This window comes from Rhincodon typus, chromosome 3, assembly GCF_021869965.1.
Source record: "Rhincodon typus isolate 14 chromosome 3, sRhiTyp1.1, whole genome shotgun sequence".
Classification (NCBI taxonomy): Eukaryota; Metazoa; Chordata; class Chondrichthyes; order Orectolobiformes; family Rhincodontidae; genus Rhincodon; species Rhincodon typus.
The window spans coordinates 28299611-28310756 of record NC_063334.1 but is presented as its reverse complement, the minus strand read 5'-3'; the positions used below and the strand labels follow the sequence as shown (position 1 = coordinate 28310756).

Sequence of the window (11146 nt, the reverse complement as noted above, 5' to 3'; positions counted from 1 at the left end):
AAACTCTGATGCTGCTTGGCCTGCTGTGTTCATCCAGCTCTACACCTTGTTATTTCAGATTCTCCAGCATCTGCAGTTCCTACTATCTGAGTTTTTCTAGCCTCTGCTTTGAGCTCATACCCTCTAATCCAGGCAGCTTCCTCGTAAACCTCTTCTGCACCCTCTCCAAAGCAAAGATCTTTCATCCTACTTCAAATAAGGACAAATTATCTCCTGTAAACCTTCTGCACTGAGTTCACAAATTCATACCTTTTAAGCTCTCTGAACAAAAGTGGCCATACTTTTCTAATCCTTCAGAGTTATCGGAGTTATACTGTTTTTCCGCTAACAGGCCTGCGTAGTCAGTAAGACCCAGAATTCTGTAAATGGAGGGAAATGAAATGGCTGAGATCTCCCCTAGCTCCAATTTGGACTCCAGTATGAGGATTGGGCCTCTGTGGGAGGAATATTCTCATTCCATATTAGTTTCATCCTTTGGTGCTGCAGTGCCCCATTCCTCTATGATGTGGAGGTGCCGGTGTTAGACTGGGGTGGACAAGGTCAGAAATCACACGTCACCAGATTATAGTCCTACAGGTTCATTCGAAAACACAAGTTTTCAGAGCCTCACTCCTCCTTCATGTGTTACACCTGAAGAATGAGCAGTGCTCCAAAAGCTTGTGTTTTCAAATAAACCTGTTTAGACTATAACCTGGTGTCGTGTGACTTCTGACCTTGTCCATTCCTCTATGGCAGATTCCCACTTGGTGCTCAAAATCTTGCCAAAAGCCTTACTGGCAGTTCAAGCAACCCCTTCCAACCTGCTCCAATAAAATGGGTTTGAGGTCATGTCAAGGTCAATAATTCTGGCAGATGACCCAACCAGCCACTCCAAAAGAGAAAACTGCAACCTTTTATGGTCATATTGCTCACATTTTATAAATAGTTTTGCATACAGGGCACTGTCAACTAATTGGATAAGGAAGTAATGTTTCTCTTACTTGCAACTGGGTTTCAGGTCAGTGCCAAGGATTGCCTCAGAGCTATTAAGAATTTAAGATTATGTCCTGGTCAATGCTATAAGCAGTTCCTGAAAAAGTATCACAACTGCACTAAAAAAAGACCAACTACTGTGGTTTGAGTTTCATCAATAAGTCAGCAACAAATTGAGCTCAAGTCGGTGTTAGGTTTAGGAAGGGTTTTCTTTCACTCAGGTTTATGTCTAAACTTACTCAGAAGATTTCACATTCACTCGATCAACCAGACTGATTTTTGCATTAAAAACATTCTTTGATATGGTTAACTGGCAATCAGACATAGCTTTAGTGACACACCTGAAAATAAATTTAATACCAAAAGTAAGCACTTTATTAAGGGATTAAAAGAAAACAGCTAGTGCTGGTGAAACACATTTGTGGATAGAAAAACACCGTTAATGTTTCGAATCTAATATGACCATTCTTTGGAACTAAAGAGAGCTAGAAAATGATGGTCATAAAGAGTTATATTGGCCTGAGAATGTTAACTGTTTCTTTCTCCATAGATGCTGTCAGACCTGCTGCATTTCTCCAACACTTTTTGTTCTTATTTCAGATCCCTAGCATCCACAGCAACTGTGCTTTTATTTTATTCTATTCAGAGAGACTTCCATCATGAGTTTAATATCACGAATGACTTTCAAAAATATACAGAATGACTCTAACGAATGTACAGAGAACAATGGTAGTAAACTAGTTTTTAATGTATAATATTTCTAAGCTTTTAAAATGATGTATATTAGCATCCATCTGCCTAAACAGTGTTTAATTTAAAAAGCCTCTGAGGGGCCTTTACATTGGTGCTGTCAGCAGAACCTTGCCATTGTGATTAATTGGAGAGATGGTCACGTTCATGGGTGGGTCCCACCCATGTCTTAGACCAATTGAAATAATCATGGAAAAGCAATTTGCACCAAATGCAACTTGCAATTGAAATTCCACGATCCTTTGCGCTGGCTTGCAGCAATTTGCTTGAAAGAAACCAGCACAACCAGGTAGAAACCCCAGATCAAAGTGTTATTCTTTACATGTTAGAAGTATAATCACACAGAATTCCATTAAGCTGATCGACTTTATGTCGACTCTCTATCAAGCAATCCAATCGGTCTCTATTCTTTGCTCTGTTAGTCTGCAAGTTTATTTCTCTTGAGTGCCTAAAATTTCCTTTTCAAGCTGTTCATTTGTTTATTTGTTATAGGTTTATCAAAATGGTTGAGAAAACAAAGAAGCTATTTGATTATACAAAGCTGTGGGAGGTGGGAGATCATATGATGAAACCTCCAGGAATATGGCCAACTAGAGTTGGCAATCCTAGACCAAAGTGCCAGCTATGCTCTATGCAATGGACAGAAATATCACTTCACCCTCATAAATTTAAAAAGTCCGCCAAAAGACTATTTTCTTCCAAATTTGTGAAGATTATCAGATTGTCCAGCAACAACGTACATACCTATATCATCTTTATTAAAATTAGAAAGTCTAAAAGGAGCAGAACACAAGGGTTACAAAATTTGACACCAAGCCACACATATTTGAACAGATGATGAAAAATTTAGTCAAAGACACAGGTTCTTAAAGAGATTCTTAAAGGATAAGAATATCAGAGCAGCAGATAGGGAGGGAATTCTCGACCTTATGGTCTAGGCTCCTGAAGATACAGTTATCGAATGGCGAAGCAATTAACTTTGGAGGCCAGAATTAGATGAGATATCTCAGACGATTGTGGAGCTGGAGGAGATTACAGAGATATGGGGGGACTGTCCAGGAGAATTTGAAAACAAAGATGAGAATTTTAAAGTTAAGGTGTTGCTTGACTTGGAACCAATACAGTTCAATGAGCACAAGGGTGATAGGCGAACGGGAGTTGATATAAATTAAAACTCATGTTCTGGATGGTCACAAGTTTATAGAGGGTGAAACATGAGAAGCTGTGATTTGGTCAAGACTAGGAGGTGCCAAAAGCATGGATCAGGGTTTCGTAAACAGGCAAGGACACTATCAGGTGCAACTAAGGGGCTGAGCAATGGAACAGATTATATGGCTGGAAGTTCACCTTGGAGTCAGATATTGCTCGGGTGGCAAATAAGCTGGAGAAGCCAGACCAAAATACATCAATATCTTTAATACTGTTCACTAACTCAATATTTAGTATTTTCGAAGTATCTACTCCATCAGCACCTTATTATGCTTTTTTTTTAAAACTTCAAGACAAATATCATGATTTGCCACTAAAGTCAGCGAGGATCAGTGGTTGCACTCTGACCTCCTGGGTGTGACAGCTGTTATGCCTGCAAAATTCAACATACAATGTTAACAGACACTTGGAGAGTGTTTGGTTGCCAGAGGCTTTACAGTTTGCCTGTGCAGGAAAAGGTTTCCCTCATATCATTCTTGAGGATTTTTTTGCCAGTCACTTTAAATCAGTGTCCTCTGGTACTCAACCTTCTCAATGATGGCAGAAGTTTCTCTGTTCTGTCTAGACTCCTCATGATTTTGAACATTTCTATCAAATCAACTTTCAGCCTTCTCTTCTCCAAGGTAAACAACTCCAACTTCTCCAATCCAGCCACTTTGCTGAATGCCCTCATGCCTGAAACCAATTTCACATGCCTTCACATCCTTCCTAAAGTGTGCTGCCCAGAATTGGTCACAATACTCCAAGAGAGGTCAAACCAGATTTGTGTATAGGTTCGTCATAATGTCTTTACTTTTGCAATCTATATATCCCAATTTAAAATACCCAGGATCCCATATACATTTTAAGTAATTTCTCAACTTGCCCTGCCACCTTAAGTGATGTGTGCCCATATAACCCCAGGTCCCTCTGCTGCAGTACCCCTTTTAGATTTGTAACCTTAATTTCATATTCACTTCCCTTGTTCTTCCTACTAAAATCAATCAGTTCACACTTCTCTGCTTGAAATGTTAAGTTTTGAAACATCCCAGGTCAAAGAGATGGGCATACCTTCTGTTTTGAATGCTGGTGATAACTCGGGATGCTCTGTGGAGATGCTGAGGTCATCTGTAAGGGGATAATTCTGCTCCTCACCATGTTCCCAACGTTTCTGCTGTAACTGCTGCAACCAGTACATCATGGCATCTTTATTCTTTGCCTGAAAACAAAATCAATTTTTTTTTTACATAAAGGAATAGATAATTTAATTGCCCAGACTTAGATTTCTCACACCCTAATAAACTGTGTCCTGAAGTGTTTTTATATTTTAAAAGCCCCATAAAATTCAAAGAAATTCTCATAACAATAACTTGTATTTACATACACCTTTTAATGGAGCAAACTGTCGCAAGACACAGCCTCAAAAGGAGCAATCATCAGACAAGTTTTGTCACTGAATCACATTAGGAGATATTAGAACAAGTGACCGTAGGTTTGGTCAAAGACAGAGGCTGTAAGGACCATCTTAAAGGAGGACAGAGAAGCAGTCAGACAGAGAGGTTCAGGTAGGGATTTGCAGAGCTTAGAGCAAAAACAGAAATTGCTGGAAAAACTCAGCAGGTCTGGCAGCATCTGTGAGAAGAAAGCAGAGTTAACGTTTTGAGCCCGGTGAATCCGATGAATGTGAGTAACAGCAGCAATTTCTATTTTGTTTCAGATATTGAACATCAACAGTTCTTTGTTTTATTCAAGAGCTTGGAGCCTGGGCAGCTAAAGGCACTGGCATCAGGGGTAGAACTATGAAAATCAGCAATGCATAAGTGACTAGGATTGAAGAAGAATACAGATCCAAGGATGTGGGTCAGGAGGAGATCAGAGACTTAAAAAGAGGGGACGAGACCACAAAGAGTTTCATATACAAGGCTGAGATTTTAGGAAGGTTCAGAGAAATTAGGAAGGAATTTAAATGCGCAATAGGAAGGCAATAAGGGGCCATGAAATGTCTTTAGAAAACAGAGTCAAGGAGAATCCCACAGCTTTTTATGCATATGTTAGGAGTAAGAGGGTAACAAGGGAAAGAGTAGGCCCACTCAAGGACGAAGGAGGGAAATTATAAATAGAGCCACAGGAAGTGGAGGAGATCCTGAATGAGTACTTTGTATCAGTCTTCACCACGCAAAAGGACATGACTAATGTTGAGGTCAGGGATGAGTGTGTGAGTACTCTAGAAAATGTCAATATATTGAAAAACAACAAGTTTTGGGAATCCCAAATTGCATCAAGATAGACAAGTCCCCAGGACCACATGGGATCTACCCCAGGTTACGCCAAGAAGCAAGGGAGGAATTAGCTGGGGCATTGGTAGATATCCTCACATCCTTGTTGACCACGGGTGAAGTTCCAGAGGATTGGAGATTAGTGAATGTTGTTCCCTTGTTTAAGAAAGGAAGCAGGGATAATCCAGGAAACTATAGGCCAGTGAGCTTGATGTCTGTGGTGGGGAAGCTCTTGGGGAAGATACTGAGGGTCAAGAGATATGCGCATTTCGAGGAAAATAGACTAGTTAGTGACAGGGAGCATGGTTTTGTCCAGGGAAGGTCATGTCTCACCAATCTGATTGAATTTTTTGAAGAGGTAACGATGATAATTGATGAGGGAAGGGCTGTGGATGTAGTTTATATGGACTTTAGTAAGGCATTTAATGAAGCCCCACATGGAAAGTTGGTACAAAAACTAAAATCACATGGGATTCAGGGTGGGCTGGCTAGATGGCTAGAAAACCGGCTTGGTCATAGAAGACAGAGGGTAGTGGTGGAAGGATGTTTTTCAGAATGGAGACCGGTAACTAGTGGTGTTCCACAGGGCTCAATCTTAGGCCTTTTGTTGTTTGTAGTATATATAAATGATCTGGAGGAAAATGTGGGTGGTCTGATAAGCAAATCTGCTGATGACACAAAGATTGATGGAGTTGCTGATAGTGCCGACGATCGATTGTGAAAGTATACAGCAGGATATAGACAGATTGGTGACTTGGGCACAGAAATGGCAGATGGAGTTTAATCCAGACAAATGCGAGGTGATGCATTTTGGAGGATCAAATTTCAGTGTGAATTATACTGTAAATGACAGTACCCTTAGGAACACTAACATTCAGATGGATCTGGGCGTGCAGGTCCACAGTTCCCTGAAAGTGGCAACACAGGTAGCCAAGCTGATTAAGAAGACATATGGCACGCTTGCCTTCATTGGCTGGGGCATGGAGTACAAGCATTGGCAAAACATGTTGCAGCTATATAAAACCCTTGTTAGGCCATATTTGGAGTATTGTGTGCAAGTTTTGGTCACCACACTACCAGAAGGATGTGGAAACTTTGGAGAGAGTACGGAGAAGGTTCACCAGGATGTTGCCTGGTCTCCAGGGCATTGGCTATGAGGAAAGGTTAAAAAGACTAGGATTGTTTTCACTGGAAAGACGGCGGCTGAGAGGTGACCTGACAGAGGTCCACAAAATTATGAGAGGCATAAGTAGAGCGGATAGTCAGAGGCTTTTTCCCAGGGTTGAAGTTTCAATTACAAGGGGGCACTGGTTCAAGGTCAGAGGGGTAAAGTTTAAGGGAGATGTGTGAGGAAAGTTTTTCACGTAGAGTGGTAGCAGCCTGGAATGCACTACCAGAACAGGTGGTAGAAGTGGGCACACTGAAGACATTTAAGAGACACCTAGATGGGTACATGAATAGGGAGGGAATAGAGGGATACAGATCGAAAAATGGCAGGTTTGCTTTTAGATTAATTAGGGCATGATGGTCGGCACAGGCCTGGAGGGGCCGAAGGGCCTGTGCCTGTGCTGTACTTTTTCATTTGTTCATTTTAAATGTGATATGTTGCTGTCTAGGTCCATGAGTGAATGATGGCTGATTGGGATTTGGTTAGCATTGTGTTTTGCTTCCAGTTTTCCTTAGTGCTTTCAATTATGAACACACATGCAGAACTACTCTAAAACCAATAGTATCACACAACTGTGAAAACCAGGCAAGTTAATAAATATTGATGAGATAAAGAGGCCTACTTCCCTTCCTTACTACTGCACCAGGTGAGAATGGTTGCTAAGAACTAGAAGTCTATTATAAATTGCAGAATGGATGAAACAGTAAATTGATGTTCAAATATTACAATCACAAATCAAAGATGTGCTCTTTTAATTCTGTAATCAACGTGCTACTGCGAATTCCAATTCACAGAATTTATATCAAAGGAATAGGCCCCATTCAGCCCAACAGGTCCACATGAATGTATATGCAACACACAAGCCTCTAACCCTACTTCATCTCACAACAGCAGCTTGTCCTCCGATTCCTTTCCACCTCCTGTGTTTGACTGGCATACATGGCCTTCTCCAAACCTTTCAAACCCACTCCAACTACTATATACTCATGTAAAAGTTCTGAGAAAAATATTTTAGCCAAACATAGAGGCTGCCTTATAAACGAGTAATATTTTTGAGTGATTGAAATCTACTGTCTACCATCACCTCACTCGACAACCCTTTACGGCATTATATCAGCTGATTGCAAACTTGCCAGGTCAGAGACTGTTCCAGACAACCTCACCTCCCAAAACTAGAGCAAATAAAGTCAAAAAGTATTTTTGTTAATCCTTGTAGATACAAAATGCCAAACAGCCACCTTCAAGTCAATACATTTTCATTCGACTTCAGGAACAATTTTGGATTTCTTTTGGCCAAATATCAGGAGTCAGCGTTTTACACAAGGTCAACCAAAAAATTTCTACCTCCTTATGACTCTCTAGATAAAGCGGTTTCTCCTAAATTCCCTATTGGATTCATTAGATAATGTTGTTATATTTATGGCCCCTGAATCTGGGTTTCCTCCAAGTGGAAACATTCCGGGTGAAATTATTAAATTGGACCTGGAACGGCACACTGTCTGACAATCCTTTCAATTAAAAATTCTCACCCTCACATTCATTCCACCCAAGATCCCTTTCTTTCCTACACCTGAAGCCAACTCCAGCAATACAACTTAGAATGATACAGGTTATATTGATCAGGAAAACTGAGGGGTTTGGAGGCTTTTTCTCAAGTAAAAAGAATACTGGGGAATGACTTGATAGGGGGCTTGAGAATTATGCAAAGCTTTGATAGGATAGACATAGAGAAAACATTTCCATTTGTGGGTGACACCAAAACTAGAGACCATGAATTTAAATCCAGTAAAGAATGCAGGAGATACATTTTTTCCCCCCAGAGAGTGGGGGAATGTGGAACCGGTTACCACAGTGGGTAGTTGAGAGGAATAGCATTGGTAGATTCATGGAATATAATTTTGGAATTATTATAGCACAGGAGGCCATTTGACCTGTTGTATCTGTACTGGCCCTCTGCATTAGCAACTCAGTCAGTCTCACAAATTCAGCCTGTCCCAGTGGCCCTGCCTTTTCTTTTCCCTTCAATTCCCAGTTTGAAAGCTGTGACTAAATCAACTTCTCAATCTCAAGCAATGCACTCCTGTTCCAAACTTCTCACTGCGTAAAAAGGATTTTCCTCATACCATAATGGGTTCTTTGATCATTCTCCTTAAATTGGCATCCATTGGTTCTCAATCCTTCTGCAAATTGGAGCCATTTAACCCTATTGACCATGTCTGGGTCTCTGATGATTTTGTGCAAATCTCCTTTCAACTTTCTCTTCTTTAATAGGAGAACAGCCACAGCTCCTTCAATCTATACAACATAACTAAAGACTTTCAGTCATTGTTACAAGCCTTTTCTGGGGAAGCCAGATAAGTACCTGAGGTAAAAGAACCAAAGAGTATGTTATCATAAAATCATAGAATCCCTACAGTGTGGAAACAGGCGCTCCGGCCCAACACGTCCACACCGACCCTCAGAGCATCCTACCCAGACCCATCCCCCTGTAACCCACCTAATCTACACATCCCTGAACACTACAGGCAATTTAGCGTGGCCAATCCACCTAGCCTGCACATCTTTGGACTGTGGGAGGAAACCGGAGCACCCGGAGGAAACCTATACAGACACGGGGAGAATGTGCAATATCCACACAGTCGCCCGAGGGTGGAATTGAACCCAGGTCCCTGGCGCTGTGAGGCAGCAGTGCTAACCACTGAGCCACTGTGCCGCCCCACGTTGATGGGGCAAAATGAAAGGGGTGGGAGGAGGTATGTATGGAGCAGAAACGCTGGTATGGATCTACTAAGTATAATGGCCTGTTTCTATTCTGTAAGTACTTTGGAAGTTGGAATGGTTGCAAAGACTAGAGATAAATTACATTTTAGTCCATAATCTCATGAAACATTTCTGCATTTTCTACTTTTAGTTGCTGATATCCAGCTTCTGTCATGCAGTGGAAGTCTGTTATAACGCAGATGTTGTAATCAAAAAAGTGAAACCATATTATCACTGGAGCAACGAAGAACACTCTTGCTTCTCCTATTTTTAACTGGCAAAATTAAAATTTAAACAAAGATTTACCTCTTTTGGGAGCTTCAAGACCCCTGTGAACTGAACAATTGCACAGAGCCAATTTATCATGGACTTTTACTGTATTTTTAAAGATGTTTTGCTTCCAAACATTTATGTTATTGCTCTAAATTTCAATGGATAAGTTAAGATTGGATGGACCAAGATAAAGGTAGTGGACAAATTCAAGTTCGTTGGCTTAATAATAAACACCAAAGTTACATTCAAGAATGAAATCCAAATTAGATTCGCTACAACAAGAGGCATGGCTTAAGAATCTCTTGGCCTTGGAGAAGCATCAGCATGAAGCTTAAAACATGTGGAATACAGTCCATAGTGTGGAGTATTGACTCTGAAGAAAGATGATGAGAGTTGATAACAGCTTTTGAAACGTGGGCATGGCAGAGGATGGTCAGAATCAGTTGGAATGCCAGAAAGACAAATAAGTGGGTTAGCTCAAGATAAGAAGGTTAGGAGTCAAAAAGGATTGCTAAGGATAGTTACAGAGTGAAAGACAGCCAAGTACAGACATTGAAAATGAAAACCTGGCAACAATTGAAGCACAAATTGAGAACAGACATAGAAGAGGAAGAAAAAGAAGTCAGATGGACCAATAACATTGAGATGAGAGATTACCAAGAAAACCAAAAGAAGAAAGATGATGCCAACAGCCCCAGTAAGGTTATAGTGATGATGAACTAACAAACATTTAAAATCAGAGCTCCAAATCAGACATTACCTTTGATGAACTCAGCTGCTGTGCTTCTGAGAATTTAAATTATGAAACATTAGCCCTAAGATGTGACTATTTTTGGAATGGCACACTTCCCTTTTTCTTTACAAATTACTGCATGTTACACAACTTATGAAAAAACATTTCATTGGTTTAAAATTTATAGGTTGAAATGTATAATTGGTGATAGGTTTAAACTTAACTGTGGGGTTCCCATGTGAAAGTGTGTAACACAGCTTCTAACTGGATACCAAATTGGGTAGGGTATAAAACTAATGCTGCACCCAATGGCCAATGGGCCATCTCAGCTAAAATTGTCAAGGCTTTTGCTACAAATATTTGTTATTACCGAGGTGGGAGCGGTGAACTAATTCCTTTCCTGGTCCCACTCCTCCACTGTTCATAATAAAGTTTGAATTTAAAAAGGATTGTTATATAGCCAATTATGTAGATATCAGATTGTATTTAGTTCTAATCTGGAAAAAATTGTCCAAGTTTCTTTAGTTAACGATAATAATTAGTTCATTGCAAACGGAATAATCTTTGCATATTTGCCTGATTAATTTAACAAAAAGCTTAGATAGTGCAAATGTACGAAACTACTTGTCGAAAACCAACACACACTCCCACAAAAAAATCAAGTCCGAGAACAAATATAAAACTCTCCAAGGTGTTATTCTAAAAGTCTTGTGACAGATAAACTCAGAGGAAAAGGACTATTTATGGATTTCCCTAAATATTGATTTGTAGCCAGTTACATGCCACACACAAGCCATTGGCACTGGGGTGTCTTCCCAGATTACTTGTGGCTGGCTGATTTCTCTTTTTCAGAAACAGTGAAGCAGATTTTGAAATTTTCTTTAAAAACCCTCCACGAGCAGAGAAGAGGCCATCTATTTAGTTTTCAGCTTGCACACTTGATAGGAAGTGTTCAGAAAAAGAAGAACAGGAAAAATAGCTTCAGAGATAGTAGGAACTGCAGATGCTGGAGAATCTGAGATAACA

At 40.3% G+C, this 11146-nt stretch overlaps 1 protein-coding gene across 1 annotated transcript in view; it reads right to left on the bottom strand.

Annotated features, from left to right (window-relative positions):
* Window positions 1-1207: 1207 nt before the first annotated feature.
* The window catches only part of LOC125487810 (TBC1 domain family member 2A-like), a 16071-nt gene continuing 6132 nt past the window's right edge, over window positions 1208-11146 (bottom strand). Inside the window, exons 3-5 of the mRNA XM_048620111.1 lie at window positions 3982-4129; window positions 3280-3304; window positions 1208-1313 (exon numbers count right to left, since the gene is read on the bottom strand). Coding sequence (XP_048476068.1) covers window positions 1208-1313; window positions 3280-3304; window positions 3982-4129 — 279 coding nt within the window. The remainder of the gene's footprint in view (window positions 1314-3279; window positions 3305-3981; window positions 4130-11146) is intronic.